The following is a 25,565-nucleotide window of genomic DNA, read 5'->3' as shown; positions in this document are numbered from 1 at the left end:
GGGGTGGAGTCTGGGCAACTGAACGGAGCTGAGTGTTTACTGGCCCACTGCCCTTCCTGTCGCCAATGTGGAGTTTTTTTTTTCCAGCAGATATATTCTCGTTGTGCCCAGAGAGAGAAATAACTGCCTCTACCTAGGATTGAACTCACAACCTCCTCATTGTGAGGTGAGAGCTCCACCTCTAGGCCACTGCAGCATTCCTTAAACTACCAGGAATGACTCCACAGATCCTGGAGCCATTCCAGAACCTCTGTGTGATCCATGGAAACCGGTGTTGGGTTTCAACTGGTGTTACCACCTGTTCGCTTTGTTCGTGGTTCGCCCGAATCAGTAGTAAAAAAATGCTTCAAAAAGTAAAAAAAAAAAGTTCCGACGATCGCGCGGCATAACTGATCCTCGGAACTTTTTTTAAAAACTTTTGTTTAGCATTTTTCTACTACCGGTTCGGGCAATAGGTAGTAAAAAAAATGCTTTAAAACCCCCTGCATAGGCAGGAAACCCTACACCATTTCAGACAAATGGTTATCCAACATCTTCCAGTGTTGGAGCATTTACAACTTCTGGAGGCAAGACGTTCCATTTAGATTAATTGTTCTCACTGTCAGGAAATTCCTCCTTAGTTCTAAGTTGCTTCTCTCCTTGATTAGTTTCCATCAGTTGCTTCTTGTTCTACCTTCAGGTGCTTTGGAGAATAGGTTGACCCTCTTCTTTGTGGCAGCCCCTAAGATATTGGAAGACTGCCTCCCCCCCAAAAAAGGATGATCCTGGCTTCGACTGGCATCCTGAGTTATGGTTAGCCAAGTTTGCAGTCCTTTTCTGAAGCACCGGCCGTGTTGATCAGGATGAGGCCCCACGGTTTGGCAGCCCCCTCGTCCCCCCCAAAAAAGCTTCCAGCAAGCACTTGGCAGGAACCCTAACGCTCCCTGACAGCCATATTTAAAACCTCTCTGTCTCCCTTCATTTCTTCGGTGGGAGAACTTGTCTCGAGCATGCGCAGAAAGTTCTTTTTCGTTCTATTATTGGCCTTGATGGGAAGACACCACCTGATATTTCAATGAGTCAGAAAGAACAATGGGGTGTGTTTTCCATAAGCCCCGGGAGATGCTATTGTGAAGGAAGAGAATAACGGCAATTAGTACTTAGATTTCCACTTGTTTCTGACGCCCATTGTTTTCTGCCTTCAAAGAAACAAGTAGTGATTATGCTGGGAGAATGTTTTTCTGCTCCGTTTCAAATTCTCGGTCCTCCTGCAACTGATTTCTATTTAGACGGCACCTTGGAGGAGGAGGAGAATTCACCCGTGGTGGTTAAATTCAGGGCTTTATTTGCTACCCCGGAGAGCTGGATGGGGAGACTCAAGAAGCCACTTCAGATGTTGGAGTTTAATACGGGGGGTGGGTGGGTGGGCACTCATGGCAGAAGATTCTGTTCATCTCCTGTGCCGTTTTGCAGAGGAAGATTGACAGGGGAAGGCGGGAGCTGGGTTCGCGCCACCTGGTTGATTGATTAGGCACCATCAAGATTGACAAGGGAAGATGAAAAGCTGGGTTTACACAACCTGATTGATTGATTAGGCACCCTCAAGTCGGCATTGAGCCTTAGCAACCACACAGATGGATTTTTATCCATGGTGGTCTGTCCTTCGCCTGGCCCTTCAGGTATACTCATCACTGAGTTGTTATTGTTATTGTTGTGGATGGTTGACCTCTTCTCCTTCTTCCACCTAGGTTTATGGCAGGGGTGAAATCCCTACTGGTTTGGAAGTACGCACTCTGCCTGCACGATTTTGGACCCTTTTTGGTGCATGCGCAGAGGTTCAAAAGCAGGTTACTTCCTGGTTAAAACCAGGAAGTAATGACGTCTGGGCGGGTGGGCGGAGCTTCGTGCTGCCGCCGCTATCAGTTCACCGAACAACACATCGCCACCCGCTACCAGTTCGCCGAAACCGGTGCGAACCGGTAGCATTTCACCCCTGGTTTATGGATTTCTTTAGGTACTCTATGGCCTTCTTGAATAGAAAGTTGATTATGTGCTCTTAGCAACCAGATTGCTAGATCTTCTTCTGGAGGATCTGTTCCTCACCTGATCCTTTGGGCCTGTTCTGACCTAGGCGTCCCCAGCAGCACGAAGCTGAGTCCTCGTCCCGATAAAACCCTTTTATTTACAGTAATTTATAGTGAATTCTTCTCCAGCAAAGTCTTTCCTCTCCCACAGCCTTTCAAGATAGTTCACAATTACCGACCTTTATTGGGCTTGGAAAGTGACCAGGCCGATATCTTTCAGACTCCACAATACTTGGCAAGAATGCAGGAACAGATCTTCACCCAAATGAACTAATTGTCTCCTGCAAACTCCCCTCCCCTTCACTCCTCTTTATTCCCTATGGGAGGGTCCATTCATCGTCCACCTGTGGCTTTACTCCTGAGTCGACCCTTGTTCCTTAGCTGTTCCCTTCTCCTGGCAGCTCTGCGCATGCACACACTGGGAACAGGCTCCAGCTGTTCTTCTGCCCCACTGATGTCCGACTCCAAAGGCAGCTGACAGCTGTCAGACAGCCCTGACCAAATCTCTGCCTCTGACACAGAGCGCTCATCAGAACCTTCCCCCAGACTCCAGGACTGGCCTATGTTCCTCCCCAACCTCCTCACTGTCTGAATCTGCTGCCTGCTCTGCTGGTGGGCCACAACAGGGCCTTCCAACATTGCGCCAATTGCCACTGTGACTGAGACCCTCCACCTTTCAGTCATCCTTTTTCCTTCCACCTTTCCCAGGTTAGAACCTTCCCCCTGAGAGAGAAGGGCTTCGCATAGCACGATGAGACTACATTAAACCGTGTTATGGCTGAAAAGTAGGATCAATCTGCAATTGTGGCCTCCCATCCATGGTTTATAGTTGGCTAGGCCATGCAAAGAGCTAACCTTGATGCATTTTTTTTAGCTGATGTGGACTTGCAGAGCATTCGTGTGAGGAATAGAATAGAATAGAATAGAATAGAATAGAATAGAATAGAATAGAATAGAATAGAATAGTTGGAAGGGACCTTGGAGGTCTTCTAGTCCAACCCCCTTCCCAGGCAGGAAACCACATGCCATTTGAGATGAATAGTTGTCCAATCTCCTCTTAAAAACCTTCAGTGATGGAGCACCCACCACTTCAATCAGAATAGATCTGGTAGGAACCTTGGAGGTCATCTAGTCCAACCCCCTGCTTAGGCAGGAAACCCTACATCACTTAAGACAAGTGGCTATCCAACATCTTCTTAAAAACCTCCAGTGTTGGAGCATTCACAACTTCTGGAGGCAGGTTGTTCCACTGATTTATTGTTCCAACTGTCAGGAAATTTCTCCTTAGTTCTAAGTTGCTTCTCTCCTTGATTAGTTTCCACCCATTGCTTCTTGTCCTGCCTTCAGGTGCTTTGGAGAACAGCTTGACTCCCTCTTCTTTGGGGCAGCCCCTGGGATTTAGTTTGATCTAGGTGTTCTAAGAGATGAGTAGTTTTCTCATCTCTGTGGGTGGAAGAGAAGAACACACTTCCCATCTTCGACCAAGGAAAAACAGACGCTGGAATTCCGCAGTTGGAATCCAACTTTGGAGCCAAATGTGATTACGACTCGTCTTGACAGGCTGCTTAGGCTGGGGGCACCTCTGTCCCTCTAAACCTCTCCATCCTTCCCTGCCCGATCTCCCTTCCCTCTAGTCTAGCCCGCCCGTTCAGATGCTCCCCACGAACCGGTTTTATAAATAATCTCGTTGCGACAGCCCTGGATGGGGGCGCTGAATCTCACAGCCCGCGTGCTCGCGTCTCGTTGGCATTAATAACAGACTCCATTGTGTGCTGTTCTGCCGTTTTTTTTTTTTTAAAGTGCAATCATTCTGAGAAAAGGGCATCTCCTTAATTACAGGTCTGCTTAATTACAGCTCTGTGGAAGCTCGTTTGCTCCAAGGAGCCCACATGGCAGCATTGAAGCATTTGGACAGATTGCTCGCTTTCCAGCTGCTGCGCGTTTGTTCCCAATCTTGGTGGCTCCTCAGTTTTTGAGGATCAAGACATTCCTTGCAGAAACGTAGGACTTTGTGGCCTGGTCTTTTCTCCTTTAGAGCCCAGTTGGGTAAACAAAGCTGAGACAGAAGGAGAAAAAGTCATATAAAGATTTAATGAGTATACTATTCACAACCAAGTTCATTATTTTAGTGGATGAACCTCAGTAAAGGTTTCTTTGTCTGGTCGTGTCCGACACTAAGGCGCAGGGCTCATCTCTGTTTCTTGGCCAAGGGAGCTGTCATTGAAGACATTTTCCATCCATGGTCATGTGGCTGCATGCCAAAGGCACATAAAACACTCTTACTTTCCTGCCAAAGTGGTATCTACTTATCTACTTTCATTTTTGTGCTTTTGAAACTACTAGCTGGGCAGGAGCTGGAGCAAGGAATGGGAGCTCAGCCCATTATGCAGCTCCCGGGTCTCCAACACGGGCTGCCAGCTTTCCAACTGACAAGCTCAGCATCTTTAACTGCTGAGCCATCGTGCCCCCTACTTTGGGGACTGTAGAGATGAAAGACACCCCAATAATCTTAACCTCCGTTCTTTCTCTTTTGTTTGCAGCGATGGAAGGTGTGCCTTTTATGATCTCAGAGAAGTTTGCCTGTGCTTCCGAAGGGGTGAGTTTTCAAATACTTATTCATTTCTCCATGTAGTAGTCCTCTGGAGTTACATACTTAAACTCCTGGCCCTTAACTATTGAAGAACATCACATTTCAAATATGCCAAAATCCATAGTTGCAATGATGATCTGATCCATTGCTTCAAGTCTCCTGTGTTTCCTTGCCCTCCAAAAGCTCTTCAGAAAATTTCATCTTGAAATTTTGGAAAGTCATCCAGTTGAACACCTTGGGATGGGTGAGCTCAACCTTCCTCGACTGTCACATTTTATTCTCTGTACCGTCTTCATCCACCCCTCCTTGTTCAAGAGAATCTTCTTGAAAAGAATATCTAGTTCTTACGATGTTCGTCACTTCCCAAGCTGAGATGCGGGCTTGATGCCTCTCCTTGCTCCAATTTATCATAAGATGCATGATTATATTTTGCTTCCCTCGCCTGCCTGCTTCCCTTTATTGAAGCCATACTTTTATCTCCAAGCAATGGACCGTATCTCTCTTCCTGTTGTGACCTAGGCTTGCTGAGTCATTACAGGACACAATTAGTCCCAAACAAACCTATTTTATTATAACAGCTGAGAATTACATTCATTCCCAGCTGAGTCCCAATTAGTTGCAAAACAAGTCCTTTGGAAGAAGTCCTTCGGGATAATCACCAACCTTTATCTTCTTTGACACCCTGCCAAAGGCCTTACTTGGCAAAGCCCTACGAAGTTCAGAAACAAACAAGAGATGCTGACTGGAAACAGATTTAGCAATGTTGCTTTCCCTCAAAGAGCCCAAAAGCCTTTGCTGCTCTTTTAAGCCTTATGGGAGAGGCCAATCATCTCCTGGCCTTACTCCCGAGTTATCCCTTTTGCTTTAGCTGCTCTTGCCTTCTGGCTGCTCTGCGTATGCGTGCACTAGGAACAGGCTCCTCCTGTTCCTCTGCCTCTCTGCTGTCCGACTCTCGGGGCTCTGGAGTCCACGCATCACTCCCAGATGGCCCTGGCCCCATCTCTGCCTCCGACGCAGAGCCCTCGTCGGAGCCTTCCCCAGACTGCAGGACTGGCCCATGTTCCTCCCCAGCCTCCTCACTGTCCGACTCGGCTGCCAGCTCCGCAGGCTTCTGGCAGACCATAACACTTCCACTGGGTAACATACTGCCTCCTGATACTGGACTACCATTCCCATAACCTTGCTGACTTGGAGAGGGGAAGATGGGAGCATTAGTCCAGCCGAACATCCCGACAGGAAAGGCTGGGTTGAATTCTTAAGATTTGAATGGCACATTTCTTTTTTTTTTCCTTGTTTAGATGCAGCCTGTTGACCTCCTGGGAATCACAATTAAATCTTTGGCTGAAATTGAGAAAGAGGTGAGTTTTTTTTTTTCTTCTGACATGCTTTAGTCACCCGATGCTCTGTTTCCCTCCGCAATCAACACTGCTCATGTGTTCCCATTTATTATTATGGTTCGTCACAGTCAATCAAATGTTTAGACTGGATTTGGCATTTTTGTCTTACCTGTTGAATCCTTTCCCAAGGACCTGGGATAGGCAGATGTTCGATGGTGTTGAAGGTAGCCTCACCAGATGCCAGCTGTTCCAAGCAAAGCTGTCTTTTGCAATTGACTAAAGGGGATTGATTGTGAGGAATTCACACTTCCTTTAAACACACAGCCTAAAACTGAATTCATTTAAGAAACGTAATAGCACTTATATACTGCTTCATAGAGCTTTTACAGCCCTCTCTAAGTGGTTTACAGAGTCAGATAGATAGATGATAGATAGATAGATAGATAGATAGATAGATAGATAGATAGATGATAGATAGATAGATAGATAGATGATAGAGAGATGATAGATAGAGAGATAGAGAGATAGATAGATAGATAGATAGATAGATAGATGATAGAGAGATGATAGAGAGATAGATAGATAGATAGATAGATAGATAGATAGATGGATGATAGGTAGATAGAAGATAGATAGATAGATAGATAGATAGATAGATAGATAGATAACGCTTCATACTGCTTTTACAGCCCTCTCTAAGCGGTTTACAGAGTCAGCCTCTTGCCCCCAACAATCTGGGTCCTCATTTTACCCACCTTTGAAGGAGGGAAGGCTTGAGGCTGATGGGATTCGATCTGCTGAACTGCAACTAGCGGTCAGCAGAAGTAGCCTGCAGTACTGCATTCCAACCACTGTGTCACTATGGCTGATGATAGATAGATAGATAGATAGATAGATAGATAGATAGATAGATAGATGATAGATAGATAGATAGATGATAGATAGATAGATAGATAGATAGATAGATAGATAGATAGATAGATAGATAGATAGGATAGATACCGTGTTTCCCCAATAATAATACCACTTAATAATAATGGCGACTTTTGCAGGGGAAAAAAATAATAATCTTAGAGCCTGAATTAGTTGGATAGATCCCATCCTAGAACTAAGGAGAATTTTCCTGACGGTGAGAACAATTAATCAGTGGAACAACTTGCTTCCAGAAGTTGTAAATGCTCCATCGCTGGAGGCTTTTAAGATGAGACTGGACGTCCGACATGGGATAAAGTCTCCTGCTTGAGCAGGGGGTTGGACTAGAAGATCTCTGAGGTCCCTTCCAGGACTAGGATTCTGTGTTCTACATAATTTGATTCAGATCTTCTGGGATTGCTGTGTGTTGATTTCCAAAATCCCTTCCACCACTTTTCTCCTTTTCAGCAGGCAACCCTCTAGAGCGTAGTCCTACATAATGGTTTTTAAGTGAAATATATTTGCTAACTGGCAACATTTCAGAAGGGTTTTCCCCCCCCTCTCTCGCTCTGTCTCTCTCTCTCTCTCTCTCTCTCAATATCTTTTGAGTTGAGAGTTTGGGTTATCTTCCCCTCCCCCCTTCTTTCCAGCTCCCCGCCCCCAACAACTGAAGAGATCGGTCTTGATTATAATTGCTCTTCCCCGCGCATATCTAATTTGTGTCTTTTTAAGTGTTAATTAGTAAACAGTTTGAGCTGACATCTTTATGCCTTGGCGTGTTTGAAAAATAGCTCGCGGGGGTTTTCCATTCGCTCTGGGCACTTGCCACGGGCTTCTCAACGTTGGCATGAAATTAACAGAGACGTGGTGGCCCGGGTCGATTTTCTAAAAGGTCTTACGAAGGATTTTGAAAGAAGTCCCTCCTGATTTTTAATTCTTGGGGAGAAGGGGCTGGCCCCCCCCACAGTCCTTCCTGTATGGGGATCTTTGCAAAGCAGTTTGCAAAGGGGACTCTGATTTCCTTGATAAATTTAGCAGCAAACAACCCCACGTTTGGATGGAGCCTTAAAAAAAAGAAATTCCACCTCTTCTCTTCGGCTGCCCTCTGTCTTTCTTTTGTTTCAGGGATATAACTGGGTATTATTCATAATTTTCTTTCGAAGTATAAGGAGGGAGGGGGAAATAAGAATCCTTAGCAGTCATTTATGATTGCACAGTGCCATCTAGTAGTCTTATCAACGATTGCACCAGGAGGAGAGAAAAAACATTGGTGTAGGGAAGAGGGAGGGAGGGAGGAAAGGAAGGAAGGAAGGAAAAGAGAGATTAGATGGGTAAGGGAAAAGAAAGTAAAGATAGATGAGGAAAAAAAGGCAAGGAAAACCTTCTATAATTAAGGATTTTTGAGGTTCGATGGTTGCTTTAAGGTACCCCTGAGTAAATGAGAAGACAGAATTTAAACGCCCTCCACTCTACCCTGATGCTTAACATGGTTTAGTTTAGCTTACTTTATTGTCATTGCACATGGTACAACAAAATTAAATGCCGTCTTCAGTGTACATTAGAACTATAAAAATAAAAACACAAACATGCATCCTTTACATTCTATATAATTGAAATTGAAAACCCAATATTGCACTATACTGTAGAATTCAATATGGTTATTGCCCTGGGATAGAAACTGTTTTTCAGCCTATTTGTCCTTGTTTTTATTGACCTGTACCATCTGCCAGATGGTAATAGTTCAAAAAAAGGGTGCCTAGGATGAGATGGATCTTTAAGAATGTTTTGAACTTTCTTAAGGCAGCGGGAGCTATAAATACCTTCCAAAGAGGGGAGTGGGCAAATAATAATAATAATAATAATAATAATAATAATAATAATAATAATAACAACAACAACAACAACAACAACAACAACAACTTTATTGTCATTGTACGTGTATACGCAGTATACCCATACAATGAAATTCACTTAACACCCAAAGACCAGGTCCAACACACACAACAATCCCCAAACCCACTCCCACCCACCACAAATTCCCCACCCCTAAACCACCCAAACATCCACACAACAGACCAAGTAATGCTGTCCAACAGCTCACCGATGGTGGCCCTTTAGTTCATTTGTTGAGTGCCATTATAGCTCTGGGATAAAAACGATTCAGAAAATGTGCGGTCTGAGTTTTAATTGCTCTGTATCTTCTGCCAGAAGGCAACAGTCCAAAAAGATTGTGAGCAGGATGGGAAGAGTCTCTCAGAACGTTATGCAACTTTCTCAAACAGTGAGATTCGAAGATGTCGTCCAGGGCTGGTAGCTGGAGCCCAATGATATTCTGGGCAATTTTAATGATTCTCTGTAGAGCTTTTTTGTCCGCTGCACAGCTGCTCCCATACCATGCAAGAATGCCGTATGTCAGGACACTCTCAATGGTGCTGCGATAATAGGACAGAAGGAGATGCTGAGATAGATTTATCTTCCTGAGCATTCTCAGGAAGTACAGCCTCTTCTGATGATCCTCTGGGCAATGACGTTGACCCTCTGGAGCGCTGTCCTATCTGCCACTGTGCAATTGGCAAACCATTCACAGATGCAGTAAGTTAAAATACTCTCTATGGTGCAGCGGTAGAAGATCCCCAGCAGTTTTCCATTCCATTCAGTTGTTGTTTCCTGAGAAGTCTCAGGTAGTATAATCTCTGCTGGGCCACTTTTGACCAGTGCTGCAATGTGAGTGCAGTATTAAGGAGTGGAGTGGAGTGGAGTGGAGTGGAGTGGAGTGGAGTGGAGTGGAGTGGAGTAGAGTAGAGTAGAGTAGAGTAGAGTAGAGTAGAGTAGAGTAGAGTAGAGTAGAGTAGAGTAGAGTAGAGTAGAGTAGAGTAGAGTAGAGTAGAGTAGAGTAGAGTAGAGTAGAGTGTCAGCGTTCCAAATTAGGCTTTCTTCCAGCGCTGACATAACAAGTTGAAGCAGAAAGAGCGGAAGCTTGATTTATTGCTGAGATGAACTTTTACCTAGTTCTGTATATACAGATAGGGTTTCCTGGGAGACGAGGGTGGGGGCGGCATTCCTGTGAAAAGAACGTGCCGGGATGTAGAGATGGATCTGTATGATGGCCAATGGGACGTTGGGGCTGGAGAGCGGAAGAGGAGGGGGTTGGAAGGAGGGGCCAGTTTGGCTGCAAATTGAGTCAGAAATGTCGGAGTCTGCTATGCTTAAAAATAAAATGTTTCATTAGACAGCCTGCGCTTGAGAATGAAGTTTATTCAAGATAGCACCGAAACCTGACATAGAGTAGAGTAGAGTAGAGTAGAAGAATAGAATAGAATAGAATAGAATAGAATAGAATAGAATAGAATAGAATAGAATAGAATAGAATAGAATAGAAGAGAAGAGAAGTTTTTATTGGCCAAGTGTAATTAGACACACAAGGAATTTGTCTTGGTGCCTATGCTCTCGGAGTACATAAAAGATACGTTCATTAAGAATCATAAGGTACAACACTTAATGATAGTCATAGGGTACAAATAAGCAATCAGGAAACAGGAAGGGAAAATTAAGTTACAGGAGGGGAAAAAGAATAAGAGAATGGATAACATCAGTCAATCATTTCATCCTTTTGGGCTGATAATTCCGAGACATTAAAATGTATTTATTGCACGATCGCCTACGGTTGTTTGTTCTATGCAGGCATGTTATTTTTGATTGGTCTGCTTCTGCAGTTCGACCATTAGGTGGCAGCATTGCCACGTACATGTTGCCTTTTCACCTTTAAGGAAAAGTTTGCAAGTGGGCAAGCCACATCCTGGACTTCTCCTGGCATGACCACAGGGAAGACTTTCCTTGATGGGTTGGTTGGTTGGTTGGTTATGTTCCATTGAGCTGGAATACGACTATAGGTTATTATGATCATGTGCCATCAAGTTAGAATTCTTTATAGAATTCTTTATTGGCCAAGTGTGATTGGACACACAAGGAATTTGTCTTTGGTGCATTAGCTCTCTGTGTACATAAGGAGAATAAAATACATTCATCAAGAATAAAAAGATACAACACTTAGTGATAGTCATAGGTCACTAATAAGCTATCAAATCATACTAGGAAACTAAATAAAACAATATAAATCGCAAAGGTACAGGAAACAAGGTTATAGTTATTAAGTGGGAGGAGATGGGTGATGGGAGCGATGAGAAGATTAATAGTAGTGCAGACTTAGTGAATCATTCGACAGTGTTGAGGAAATTGTTTGTTGAGCAGAGTGATGGCGTTCGGGGGAAAAACTGTCCTTGTGTCTCGTCTTTCTGGTGTGCAGTGCTCTATAGCGTCGTTTTGAAGGTAGGAGTTGAAACAGTTTATGTCTAGGATACGAGGGGTCTGTAAATATTTTCACAGTCCTCTTTTTGACTCGGGCAGTATACAGGTCCTCCATGGAAGGCAGGTTGGTAGCCATTGTTTTTTCTGCAGTTCTAATGATCCTCTGAAGTCTGTGTCTGTCTTGGTGGGTTGCAGAACCAAACCAGATAGTAATGGAGCTGCATGTGCGTGCCGGAACCCGGAAGTTCAACGGGTGACATCCATTGCTTCTTTTCCTGCCCTCAGGTGCTTTGGAGAGTAGCTTGACTCCTTCTTCTTTGGGGCAGCCCCTCAGATATTTCAAGGGCTGCCACAAAGAAGATGCAGCGGTCAACCTATTTGAACCAGTGGAGAACTCTGGATTGATGGATTCAATGATGCATTGGTTGGTTTTCTTGGCTGTCCAATCGTTCACATCTGGCATTTTGTCTCCTGCAGTATGACTACAGCTTCCGGACAGAACAGAGTGCTGCGGCCAGACTGCCTCCCAGCCCTACAAGGTGCCAGCAGTATCCACCCTCCTGAAGTATCTCAACTCCTTGGAGTATAACGCACACACATACTACTGAGAAGCAAAAGGATTTTCTTCTTCTTCTTCTTCTTCTTCCTCCTCCTCCTCCTCCTCCTCCTCCTCCCCTCCTCTACTTCTTCTCCTCCTCCTTCTCCTTCTCCTTCCCCTCCTCCTCTATCATCATAGTCTTCTTCTCCTTCTTCTCTTTCTCCTCCTCCTCCTTCTCCTCCTCCTCTATCATCATAGTCATCTTCTCCTCCTCCTCCTCCTTCTCCTCCTTTTCCTCCTCCTCCTCCTCTATCCATAGTCTCCTTCTCCTTCTCCTCCTCCTCCTCCTCTTCCTCCTCCTCCTCCTGCTCTACCTCCTCCTCCTCACTTTGTAACCTTCCCCCCCCAACCCTTCCCGTCCTTGACAAGCAGTATTAATGGAGGCCCTTCCAGCAAAAGACACACGAAGCCTTGATTTTTTTTTTTGTTCTTCCCCCTCTGCCATTGCTTTCCCCCCTCCTTCCTTTATTCAAAATAACTGGATAGCATTTCTTTCCCTCTCTCTCTCTCTTTTTTTAAAAAAAATTTTTTTATACCAACTTGTCCTTGCTGGTTTGCAAGTCTTGACTCAGCTCCTCGAGTCTGTTCGGACAACAGCCCTAACTCTGAAGATTCCCCCCCCCCCGGATCAACCCCCCCCCCCCCCGCCTCGTGACTGAAGAGACCTAGATTTCCGTGGGGGACTTTCTGTCTGTCCGCGTTTTATTTATTGTGGGTTTTGTGGCTGAGGTTTGATCGTTGATTCCGTCTGAAGAGCTGCTCCAACTCAGCTGAAGTGTCTTCTACTAAATACTCTGGTCGATTTTTCTTAAAACCAGAAGCATATCCTTTTTAAGGTGTTGTTTGTCACACCCGACTGGCTTTATCTGGCGTTCCCCAGAGCTATGAAGAGCCATCCTGTATCTCACCACCGGTGTCACTTTTCTTCAGCACTGATTTCTAAAAGGGTTTCCGTGTTGCTTTTACCATGCAACGCACCCCTTTCCTTGTGGTTAGAAGCAGCTTCAAATGTATTGCCTGAACTGGACGTCTGTTGGTTTGTTTTTTTGGGGGGAAATTCTCTTCCCCGAATCCTTTCCCTGAGTTGATGATCAAAGCGATCTTTTTCATCAATGGGCAACTTCATTTCTGAGCCTTTAAAAACAACAACAAAAAAACGTGATTTATAACCTGATCTTTTTTTTGCAAAAGGTCTGGAAGGTCTAAGAAATATCCAGTGGCTTTTCTGCACAAGTTTTGAATCCTTTCTTCTGTTATAAACTGTTCGATTTAGCAAAAGAAGGAGCTGTCCATCTAACCTGCTTACGGTGAAACAGACCATGATATGTTCTTCTTGAAGCAAGAGCTTGGGAAAAAAAGAAACCCAACATTGATTCGTAATGAGGCCAGTCTAATGTAAGCCGCAGCCCATGACTGCAGAATATACACCCTGGTGCAACTTGTCACTGAAGCTTAAATTATTTGGGGAAACCTGTGTGAATGTCCGTGCTGCTTTGTGTGTGTGTGTGTGTGTGTGTGTGTGATTTTGGTGCCAGAGAACAAATGCTGTGTTATACAGACAAAAAAAAGAGAACAAATCATTTCTTCCCCTTTTCAATGATTTCTTTGATTTAAAAAAAAACAAACAACAGGTGGAAAGGTTCCAGTATGTCACGTGTAAATAAATACTAATTTCTCTAATGGTATTAAAATGCAATTGCTCTGGTTATATGGACCTGTAACTGCTCCTGAGGTTAGTTTAGCTTATTCTGGAGTAGTCTATTCATAGCAAAGAGGGGTAGTTGTACCGCATAAGATGGATATGCCTTCCCAATCCTTCCCCCACCCATCCAGAAGTTTATAAATTGCATTTTTCAAGAAAAGGCAAACCTAGATGTCTGTCAAATTGTTTGGATGGTGACTCTGTCGGCAGCTGTTCAACCTTTCTACCTTTCTCTTAGCAACGTATGCCTCGATTTCTTTACCATCTTTTTTTTTGGTTTTGCCAAAGCTTTTCTGTTCTCACAGTCCGTTGTGGCCAACCACCAAACTGCCTTTCTCTGCCCCCCCCCCCCCAAAAAGCAGAGGAAATTCATGAAGGCATTCAATAGGTAAGAGGCCCCTGCTTTAGGCAGCTCCTGAAGGTATTTTGGAAACCAATACTGAGACAATGACTTGATCTTGAATTAAGTCTTGAAGCAAGGCGTTAGGAAAGCATCTCAAGAAAAACAGATCTGAGATTAAAACAGTGTTAAAAAGTGTTTTCCAACAGAATGGAAAGACAGCTAATTATTTGATGACCGGAGTGTGTGAGCTGGATCTGGTTGAGGAATGCCACCAAGTTCGAAAAGTCAGGCCAAATGAAATTGATTTGGAAAACCTAGATCGTTAAAATGTCCTATCTTTGGATCCTGGAAGGTGCATGGAAACAGTTCAGGCCAGCCTAGTTTTTATCCTCTCACTCAGAACTTCTTAATTTCTGCTTTCTTCTGTGGCCTTCAAAACCTTGGGAAGGAGTTCTCTTCAAGAACCTCTTTTCAGAGTGATGCAGATATCCCACCTCTGCATCCGTCTTCTCAACAGCTGTGTGTGAAGAAGGGATCTTGGCCTAGTTCATTTCTTTTGCTGAATTATTCTGTCTCGCTAGATGGGTTTCCTTCCATAAGGTAGCAAAAGAGATTTCCCTGCCTCCAAATTTCAGAGAAGTACCGCCGGGTAAATTGAAACGAGCCTGAATTCATTCTCTTGGCTTTGGATTCAAAGCAATGCCCTGGGTGCTTAGAAAAGGAGAGGAAGTCACCATCAGCCATTGCATGGACTCCCAAGAGGAAAGTTGCCAGGGGTTCCTCTTCCTATAAGAGGGGGGGGGGGAAATTAACCCAACCAATGCACCAGGATGTAAAAGGAGCCAAAATGGCACCTTCTATTTTTCAATGCTCTGAAGATCCAGCAAAACAGCTTTGAATTCAAGGTTACAATTGTCCTTGTTTGCAATTGGTATCTTTCAATATTCTGATGCAGGTTTTGAATTCTTGCCCCCCCTCCCTTTAATCTGGTGAGAAGACACTAACAGACAATGCATGTTCTGTCAAGTTCTGATGAAGTTCTAAAGTTCCCGTCAGCTTCCATCCAACTTCTTGGACGGCTGCTTCTCCTCCCCACCTACTCATCCCATGGATAGAATGCAATTTAACTTTTTTTTTTTTAACAGAGGAATGCTTAAGTACAAAACGTCACCAGGGTTATCGCTGCATCCTCTTTAAAAAATATAAATATACAGACTGCCACTGATGATTCCCAGGCGTTACCATGAAACTTAATTCTTCCGTAACATCAGCCTTTTTTAACATGGTATTCGGCCTCCTGACAGTACTGATAGACAGGTATTTATTTCTGTGTTTGGGATGTATACATGTAATGCCAGTCCCGTAGTATTTTATGTTGTTCCCACCCCTTTTCCATATATTTCTCTTTAGATAAATGCAGATCCGAGCCTCTGATTTCCAGGCAGAGATTGATAGGATCAGACAGAACTGAAACCCAACTTCAGAGGAAAGTTTTCGTTCCCCTCTCTCCACCCTATGAAAGGAAGGCGAAGTTTTTACACGGGACCATTGCTTTTGCTCGCAGTCAGGAATGGTGGAAGGCAGGAAGCAGAATTGGTAGGTGTCAAGTTAACTAGGCCAAATTTGATTCTGAGTTCAGAGAAAAAAGAGAAGTGGGATTAGAGAACTCGTCCTTCTTCTCTTCATACTGGAAAAATTATCTATGAATGAGTCTACGCCTCTCTTTTTTTTTTATTCCCCCAATGTTGTCTTACAACAAGATGTCATCGGGAGTTTCTGTTGCTCTTAACAGCATTTTTGATGGATTTTGTTGACTTTCCATGTTTGTCTCTGTTGGACCCACTCTGTTTGTCCTTCCTTAGCCGTTGGCTAGAGTTGACGGAAGATGAAGAGTTTGAAGGCAATCAATGAGTGGGAAAAAACAGGTTTACTTCTACTCCCTCCTAGTAGAGGCTGGTGGTGTGATGTTGTTTTGGCAACCCAACACTGAAGAACTTTTCTTTCAAGCAGAGTAATCTTTCCTGGCATAGATTTTGTCCGGGACACAGCAGTTGTGCATCATAGATAACAGTTGCATGCGTAAGGATTTGTTTTTGTTGACTTCTCCACCCAATCCCATCGTATCGATGGATGCAACTTGTATACTCCATTATTCCATTTACCACCACTGAGGGGAGACAAAGGATTCGTAGATCTTTTCTTGGAAACCTGATTGCCTCTTTTGTGCAGCTTTTGTCGGGTTTTATATTCACACAGATGGAATATATTGTGAAAACACATACACACACACACAAGGTTGGGAATCTACGTTGCACAAATGAAACACGGGGGTGTTATTTTCTGTCCCTTCTCTCAAAAAAAGAACAAAAACAGTGTTAACGATGGGGGGTAAATCCGTGAGACTCCCTAAAACGGGTGTTTTAAGAGTGGTTAATGGGACGACACAAACCCTCGGACAAATTTAGGGCAGCTGGTTGGTTCAAAATAGGTTAAATTTGTGGTGTATTTTTGTGTGAGCGTGTGCGTGTGTGAGGTGGATTAAGTATTTGTTGTGTGAAATTATATTTTGAAAGAGTGGGTTGTTTAGGTTACAGGCCCTGTAGGTTTTGCCTTTTAAGGAAATGAATAAATGGGCTCCTTTGAGGTCACAGAAAATGACACTTATGCAACATCCTATGAAATGCATGGATTAAAACATCCCTTTCTGAGCTATTGGCTTCAAAAAAGACCAAGAGTGTTGTTAAGCAGCTAGGCTTTTTTCCTTTTTTTTAAAACTGTTTGCGTGCGTGTGTAGGTATGAATGTAATATTCTTTTTCTTAAAGATGCTATGCATTTTCTTCGTGATGGGACATTGAAAGTGGATTAAAGGTGTTCATTAATCCTATTAATATTACCCTTTTTCATATTTATTTTAGATGGCCTATTTTGTGTTTTACAAAGGGAAGCTCCCGTCTTTGAGAATTTAGTCTGTATTCTTAATATAATTTGTTGAATAAAAAAAATTTTAACCAGTCCCTTTTATTCTTTTCTTTGAAGGCTGTGGGTGTCCTTTGTCATATGTTGAATTTGCCTTTTGTCATATGTTGAATATGTCAGTGAAAATATTATATATTGTAGGAGTTTGATGCTTCTCTGCATGTGTCTGGAAATCCAGAGACATCTTCTAAGCCAACAGCATAGTTCTTGAATCCATCCATCCATCCATCCATCCATCCATCCATCCATCCATCCACCCACCCACCCACCCACCCACCCACCCACCCATCCATCCATCCATCCATCCATCCATCCATCCATCCATCTATCTATCTATCTATCTATCTATCTATCTATCTATCTATCTATCTATCTATCATCTATCTATCTATCTATCTCTACCGTATGTTTGTATGTACTATCTATCTTTCTTTTTCTTTCTTTTTTTCTCCATCCATCCATAAGGATCTGCCTCGGTCTGTCTATCACCCATCCATCCATCTCAAAGTCTATCCATCCATCCTTTTAAAAGACCATCCATCTATCTCTAATATATCTTCCCTCCCTCCCTTCCTTTAATGTATCTTCTCTGTCTCTAATCTATATTCTCTAATCTATCTTCTATATCTATGTTTCTTTCTATCTATCTAACCAGCCAGCCAGCCATCTATCCATCTAATTTGTATACCCTGTTTCCCCCAAAATAAGACATCCCCTCATAATAAGCCCAATCAGGCTTTTGAGTGCATGGCAATAAGGCCAAGCGCTTATTTCAGGGTTAAAAAAATATATATAAGACAGGGTCTTATTTTCGGGGAAACACGGGTAGCTACCCATCCCACAAGCAAGTGACTCTTGAGTGGTGTACAACATAACCAGAGACTGGCTCATTCTTTTTGGTGGCTGCTATTGAGTGGAGGTTCTCTCATCTATGTCCTCAGCTTCCCTGTTGGCCATATCACAAGCATCTTCCAACTATGTTCTTCAGTTCCTACTTTTTGGAGCTGATGGGAAATGTATACACCAGCAGTCAGCAACCTGCAGCTCTGGAGCCACATGTGGCTCTTTCACCCCTCTGCTGCGGCTCCCTGTCATTCAAAATATGTGTCACAACCACCAATGTGCGACATCCGCCGGCATGTGATTTATTGAGCTTTTCAACTCCTGGTAGGCCAACCATGGATAAATCCAAGAAGAGAAAAGTTTCAGAAGAAAACCGAACGTTTCATTCAACTCCATATGCTAGTTTTGTGGCCGCTCAAGAAATAGTCAGGCACGGGAAGGTTTTTGTGGCTCCCGGTGTTTTCTTTTCTGTGAGAAATAGGTCCAAATGGCTCTTTGAGTGTTTAAGGTTGCAGACCTCTGGGTTACACAATGGTCCATACCTCCGTTTGGAAAACTAGCTCTTCTATCTGAAGAATCTCTCCCTTCCTTGCTTGCTTTCCATCTCCACCCATAATCTTGTTCCTCCTCCTTCCAACTTAAGGAGATTAATCCCTGCGGTTGAGACACTCTGTCTGTTTGTAACCTCCAAAGGAACCGCACTTGTCCTGAGGGAGGGAGGGAGTTTGGATGCGTGCAAGTATTGTGGGACTTGGCAGTGACTAGATCAACAGATGAATAGGAACAGGGGTGTCCTTCAAATTGTGCAATGTATATGCATTTTGCAATTCAGAGCTTGGTCTTAGAGGCATACATATTTCTTCTCTGAAAAAAGACAAATGTTCACTTCCAGACAAGATTGTTTAATCGCCTCCACAAACTTTAAGCAAAAAAAAAAAGGATGGACCAAGATGGAAATATTTGATGGAGCAATTAAAAACAGGCCTAAATTACTGGAAAGTACTATATAGGTTGGAACTGAGAAAGGAGAATCCTTGTAGCTCAGGGATGGAAGGTGGGGTCCTTGGTGCTCTCTGAGCTTGTTTTCTTGCAGACATTTCACGACCTGACTAGGTAGCATCATCAGTGTTAGAAGGAGGCATGGAGTAGAGGAGGAAGAAGGAGGTATTTTGTGCTATCTGTACTTGGTTGCTTTCTTGCTTTAATTACCAAACTAGGTAACATCATGGGTGATCTTCCTTCCTTCCTTCCTTCCTTCCTTCCTTCCTTCCTTCCTTCCTTCCTTCCTTCCTTCCTTCCTTTCCTTCTCTGATCATGGTTATTTTCTTGCAGACCTTTAATTACCAAACTAGTTAACATTATCAGTACACGATCAGTTTCTCTATTTCTTATATATATATATATATATATAGTCCCATCCTCCCCCCCCCCACAACTGGGGGATAGATTCAGGAATGGAATCATCACTCTTGGAGGCTTATTAAGGGAAGAAAAACTAAGTTTAAGTGAAATCATTTCTCATCTTCCACTTGGAAAGGCAAGAGGTACTACCTTCAATGCATTTACCTACTGACAATCCCACATGTTGTCTTAATACACGGCCTGACATATTACAAGGCAGAAACATGGCTTGTTTTGAAGTTCCCATCCTTCTCAGAAAATGACAAGCTGATGTCAGCTCTCCAGAAGTTACAGCTAACATAATCCATCTTGACATTTGAATTACAGTCTGGAAGAGTTCGGTGGTGTTGAAGTTTTTTCTCCCCCCCCCTTTTTTTTTTTAATTTACATGATGGGTTTCTTCAGAAGCGGGAGGAGGAATCTCAAGGGGGCAAGTGAAAAAGCTGATCGCATCTGGCAAGAGAGAAAAGCATCTAATCTAGTATCATTCTCTAAGAAAATAAGATATTTAACAGCCACAGAGACCTCCAGTAGTAATCCAGGAGGAACTTCTGCGGAAGTCAATGGAAATCCTCCCTCCCTGCTTCCAAATGGAAGAAGCAAATAATTTAAGGCTGGGATGACTGAGATTAAATAATAAGAGAGACCTTCAAGTTACTGAAATGAGCCCAAAGAAAATAAAACGCCCAACAATTGATTGCAAAAAGAATTCTGTTTGCAACCTTGGAAGGAGAAGTTCATTTAACCAGAATGGCACCATTCATGTAATGGAAGGTTTGCTCTGTGTATAAAGGAAAAGTTTGCCATATGCCTCCTTCCTCCCCACCCCCAAACTTGGGGCGGGGATGAGCACCCAAGAAAGGATCCTAGAATTTTTGGGAAATCTGTGTATGTGTGAGAGAGAGAGAAAGAGAGAGAGAAAGAGAAGAAGAAAACAAAAGGAAGGAAGGAAAGAGAAAGAAAGAAAGGAAAGAGAGAGGAAAAAAGAGAAAAGAAAAAGAAGAGGAAAGAAAAAAAGAAGAGGAAAGAAAGAAGAAAAAGAAAAAAAAAGGAAAAAAGAGAAAAAGAAAGAAAAATGTATATTACTAAATTCTTGGCCAAAGTTTGAGGTTTCGCTGGTAGTTTGAGGTTTTCCAACACAACCAAGAAGCTACAGCTGAATATGTTTATTTATATTTACCACCATCTAATAAGTCACGGTTTCCCTGGGCAGGGAGGAAGGGGGGAAAAAAGTCTTTACTCTCTGTGTGTTTTATGTTTATATGGTGGTTGGTTTTGTTTTATTTTTTTATTTTTGTTTTGGGAAGACGGTATTTCTATCCACCTCAGGATTCCCACAAACTTGTTACGACATTGAAAAGTTAATGCAGGTGCTACCCTGGAGGAAAATAACTTTTTTTTTAAGGGTTCCTGACTATAAACCGAAACTGTTTGAAATAAATCACAAGAGATTAAAGATTTGGTTTTTATTTGGCTTCCACGACAGAAAACCAGGGCCCATTTGAATGCCTAAACCATTTTAAAAGAAATCCAGAGATCAGATTGTAACGAGTTGGGGCCATATTCTTTTGACTAATTGGGAAGTGGAATTTAGATATTAAATAATAATAATAAAGAGGGATTCTACCAACTATGTTTTTTTTTTTTTTGAGAAATAATGATGTAGGACACCCCAAGCACTGAGAGGAAGGTGGTACAATTCTAGCCAAATAAAAAGCAGTTTAGGATATCCACTTTGAAGACTATTTTTCCTCCACTTTATATTAATCTGTTCAGAAAGACTTAGTTCAGAATCTAATAGGCACAATATACAATATATTCATGTCAGGGAACAAGCCTTCAACTTCAACGGATAATTAGAACTGCAAGAAACACAACGGCTACCAATCTGCCTTCCATTGAGGATCTGTAGGGCTGTGAAAATATCTACAGACCCCTCACATCCTGGACATAAATTGTCTCAACTCCTAGATGCTGTAGAGCACTGCACACCAAAACAACTAGACACAAGGACAGTTTTTCCCCGAATGCCATCACTCTGCTAAACAACGAATTCCCACAACATTGTCAAATCATTTACTAAGACTGTATTACTATTATTCTTCTCATCGTTACTAGTATCTATCTGTTCCCATTTACTACTATAACCATGTTGCTTGCATCTTTCAATTATATTGTTTTTATTTGTTTCCTAGTACGATTTGATAGCTTATCACTCAGTGTTGTATCTTTTATTCTTGATGAACATATTTTATTCTCCTTATGTACACTGAGAGCATATACACCTAAGACAAATTCCTTGTGTGTCCAACCACACTTGGCCAATAAAGAATTCCTATTCTATTCTATTCTATTCTATTCTATTCTATTCTATTCTATTCTATTCTATTCTATTCTATTCTATTCTATTCTATTCTATTCTATTCTATTCTATTCTATTCTTATTGCTTATCCTATCCTATCCTATCCTATCCTATCCTATCCTATCCTATCCTATCCTATCCTATCCTATTCTAAAGCCGTAAAATTCCTCCAAAAGGTTATTTTATTTTATTTTTAAGCCGTACGGCCCCAACTTTGCAAATTGCGGATTTAATTATTGTGTCTAAGTGTTTGGCCAAATCTCATATGCAGCCGGTTAAGATAATGAGGCTAAGGTGGAATTAGGTGTGACTTGATTTTTCGAGAGGGGAATGGTCCTCGCCTCCACCCCTACCACCTTTCTTTTTATGAAGTTGGTTCTCCCCTCCTCCCCAAATACCTTAAGGGGTAGAAAAAAAGCTCCGTTCTGTATAAAGATCAAAGGTCTTTTCCCAGATTGCTTCAGACTTTGCGTCCTAATTATCTCTCCCCTTCTCAGTTCTCTTCCATTATCTGCCTTTCTACAAAGCCCCTATGTAGAATTCACCTCCACTCCTGTCTTCTCCTTCAAGTTGCTTTATTATTATTTTTTTTTTAAAATCATGTCTCTTTAATTCTTTTGCACGTTGGCCTCCCAATTCTTCACCCTTTTCTTTCCATATTTGACTATTCTTTCAATGATGTATGGAATGCATTCCTTGTTGGTCGTGTGTTTTTGGACAGCCAGCAGTCACCAGAGCCTTAAACCTAGGAATGTTGCAAATGAAGTTTCTGATTCAATCAGGTGCTAATTGTACAATAATTCAGTAAATTACAACCAAGAGCAGTTAGTCTTACTGTTTTTTAGGAGTTGGGGGGGATAGTCAGTGATGTTTTGTTTAAGGGGGTAAAAACTGGCCGGAGGGATAGATTGAGGAAGGGAAGGGAAGGGAAGGGAAGGAGGGAGGGAAGGAGGAAGGAAGGAAGGAAGGAAGGAAGGAAGGAAGGAAAAGAAAGGAGAGAGGGAAGATGAAAAGAATGGAGGGAGAGATGGAAGGAAGGAAGGAGATGTAAGAGGGAAGAAGGGAGGGAGGAGATGAAAAGCGGAGGAGAGGGAGGGAAGGAAGTAAGGAAATGAGATAGAAAGAGAAAGGAAAGAGGGATGTAGGGAAGGGAGAAGAGAAGGAGAGGGGAGGCAGGGAGAAAGGAGCTGAAAAGAGGGTGAGAAAGAGAAGGAAGGAGAGGGAGAGATGGAGGGAAGGGAGGAGAGGGAGTAGAGGGAAGGAAGGAAGGAAAAGAGAAAGGATGAAGAGAGGGAGGAAAGATGAAAGAATGGAGGGAGAGATGGAAGGAAGGAAGGAGATGGAAGGTGGAAGAAGGGAGGGAGGGAGGAGATGAAAGGCAGAGGAGAGGGAGGGAAGGAAGGAAATGAGATAGAAGGAGAAAGAGAAAGGAAAGAGGGATGTAGGGAAGGAAGGAGATGGAGAGAAGGGAGGGAGAGAAGAAGCAGGGAGAAAGGAACTGAAAAGAGGGACAGAGGAAGAGAAGGAAGGAAGGAGAGGGGGTAGAGAGAAGGAAGGAAGGAAAACAGAAAGGAGGGAGGGAAGGAAGATGAAAGAATGGAGGGAGAGATGGAAGGAAGGAGACGTAAGGAAGGAAGGAAGAAGGGAGGGAGGAAATGAAAAACGGAGGAGAGTGAGGAAAGGAAGGAAGGAAGATTAGTCAATTAATATACCTACAGCTTGATTTTCATTTTATAAAAAGAGTGATTGGAAAGCAGAAATGTGTATCAAGGCATGTACCTTGAAAGTACACCTCAATGATGCATCTTTGCAAAGCAAAAGTTTGCCAGCTTGGAAAGTAACCCTGAAATTTATACATCCACCAAACAAGTAAACAAACACCCCCCCACACTTTTTTTTTAAAAGATCTCCCTTTCCTTTACAAGGAACATTAATGATCTCCCCTGACCCAAGAAAAACAAAATAAATAAACCACCTGCCTGCTATTATAAAAGAGGAGCTCATTCCCCTGGTTTGGCCCTGGAGGGCAAGAAGATCTTCTCAGTGGACAGACGGAAGTTCTTAAGATGTTTCCTCTAGAGGATTAAAGTCTTGCAGCAGAACATTAATAAGTTGTGAAGTGATAAAACAGTGGTTGTATCGTGGGAATGGAGAGGCCCACCCTATGAGAAGTGTTGGTCTACTCTAGAGTGTCCGTGGCAACCTAATGAGGTTATTTAAATCATTTATTAAGCTGGTTGAATGATGTTTGAATTATTGTTGGATGGATGACAATGCAGTGATGAACAGATTAAGACAGATGAGATGAGATAAAAGATAGGATAGGGTTAGGTAGGGTAAGACAAAGAAAGGGATAGGACAGGAACAAGACAAGACGAGATTTCTTGTCATTCTTCCTGTATACCCAATGGCACATATTAAAATGAAATTCACACATTAAAATGATATGGCTCAGTGGCTAAGATGCTGAGCTTGTCGATCGAAAGGTTGGCAGTTCGGTGGTTCGAATCCCTAGTGCCGAGTAACGGGGTGAGCTCCCATTTACCTGTCCCAGCTTCTGCCAACCTAGCAGTTCGAAAGCACGTAAAAAAATGCAAGTAGAAAAATAGGGACCCCCTTTGATGGGAAGGTAACAGCGTTCCATGCGCCTTTGGCGTTGAGTCATGTCGGCCACATGACCATGGAGACATCTTCGGACAGCGCTGGCTCTTCGGCTTTGAAATGGAGATGAGCACCGCCCCCTAGAGTCAGGAACGACTAGCACAGATGTGCAAGGGGAACCTTTACCTTACTTAATTAATCCGAGGGGGGGCACTCACCACTGGAGGTGGCTGACGGGGTAAGAAGGCTTCACCCCTGTCCCATCCATCTCTTAGCTCTCTTGCCTTCAGTTTTAGTGCAGTTTTTTTAATATATATATATATATATATATATATATATATATATATATATATATATATATAATTCTGCGTAGTTTTAATATTTTAATTATTTTTACTGTCTGTAACCTTCCCAGAGTCACCTTTCAAGGGAGAGGGGCGATGAACAAATTTAATAAATAAATAAAATAAGTAAATAACTCGGGGAGAAATCAGGAAGCAGATTATCTTAATCTTTTTTGGGGGGAGGTAAAAGTAAAGGTTCCCCTCACACATAAGTGCTAGTCGTTCCCGACTCTAGGGGGCGGTGCTCACCTCCATTTCAAAGCCGAAGAGCCAGCGCTGTCCAAAGACGTCTCCGTGGTCATGTGGCTGGCATGATTCAACGCCAAAGGCGCATGGAATGCTGTTGCCTTGCCACCAAAGGCGGTCCTATTTTTCTACTTGCATTTTTTACCTGCTTTCGAACTGCTAGGTTGGCAGAAGCTGGGACAAGTCACGGGAGCTCACCCCATTATACGATACTAGGGATTCGAACCGCCGAAGTGCCGACCTTTCGATCGACAAGCTCAGCCTCTTAGCCACTGAGCAGCTGCGTTTTTGGATGGGAAGGGGAGGGAGGAAATGTGTCCAGAAGAGGAAAAAACCAAGGTCCTTCTTCCCCTTCTTGTCAATTTCTCCATTCTTTCCCAGATGCCACCTCATGGTCCCCAAGCAGGGGTGAAATCCAGCAGGTTTTGTCAGGTTCTGGAGAACCGGTAGCGGAAATTTTGAGCAGTTCGGAGAACCGGCAAGTACCACCTCTGGCTGGCCCCAGAGAGGGGTGGGGATGGAGATTTTGCAGTATCCTTCCCCTGCCACTCCCACCAAGCCACACCCACAGAACCGGTAGTTTAAAAATTTGGATTTCAATCCTGTCCTCAAGCCTGGAGATGATTGGAAGGGCTGGTGGGAGGCAGAAAGCTGCCATGCATGAAAAAGACTTTTAAATGCCTCCCTTTGCTCTCACACCGTATTAACAGGCGGCGGTCGGTCTGTGCTTCATTAGCAAGAGATGAAAGTGAAGGAACCAGCGCTTGTCCCCGAGAATGTGGCTTTCTAATTGAATTATACGAAGCTTTCAGAAACTTCATAGACGCTTTCAAAGGTGACTCAAGTCACGGCTAAATGGGGCCGGTTTCAACAGCTGTTGGGCAGGGGAGCACAGGTGGGCTGCCTTCATAACTTGATTTAAGCCGCTTCCTTCCTCCTG

The 25,565-nt window shown here is 43.1% G+C and overlaps 1 protein-coding gene across 1 annotated transcript in view; it reads left to right on the top strand.

Annotated features, from left to right (window-relative positions):
- The window catches only part of MVB12B (multivesicular body subunit 12B), a 52,623-nt gene extending 35,835 nt beyond the window's left edge, over nucleotides 1–16,788 (top strand). The window contains exons 7-9 of the mRNA XM_070955713.1: nucleotides 4,604–4,659; nucleotides 5,952–6,011; nucleotides 11,685–16,788. Coding sequence (XP_070811814.1) covers nucleotides 4,604–4,659; nucleotides 5,952–6,011; nucleotides 11,685–11,771 — 203 coding nt within the window. The 3' untranslated portion in view covers nucleotides 11,772–16,788. The remainder of the gene's footprint in view (nucleotides 1–4,603; nucleotides 4,660–5,951; nucleotides 6,012–11,684) is intronic.
- Nucleotides 16,789–25,565: the final 8,777 nt, after the last annotated feature.

This window comes from Pituophis catenifer, unplaced genomic scaffold (genome assembly GCF_029215685.1).
Source record: "Pituophis catenifer annectens isolate HBS135680 unplaced genomic scaffold, rPitCat1.0.hap2 SCAF_17, whole genome shotgun sequence".
NCBI lineage: Eukaryota > Metazoa > Chordata > Lepidosauria > Squamata > Colubridae > Pituophis > Pituophis catenifer.
The sequence above is the reverse complement of the archived record's forward strand: the minus strand, read 5'-3'. Positions and strand labels throughout refer to the sequence as shown.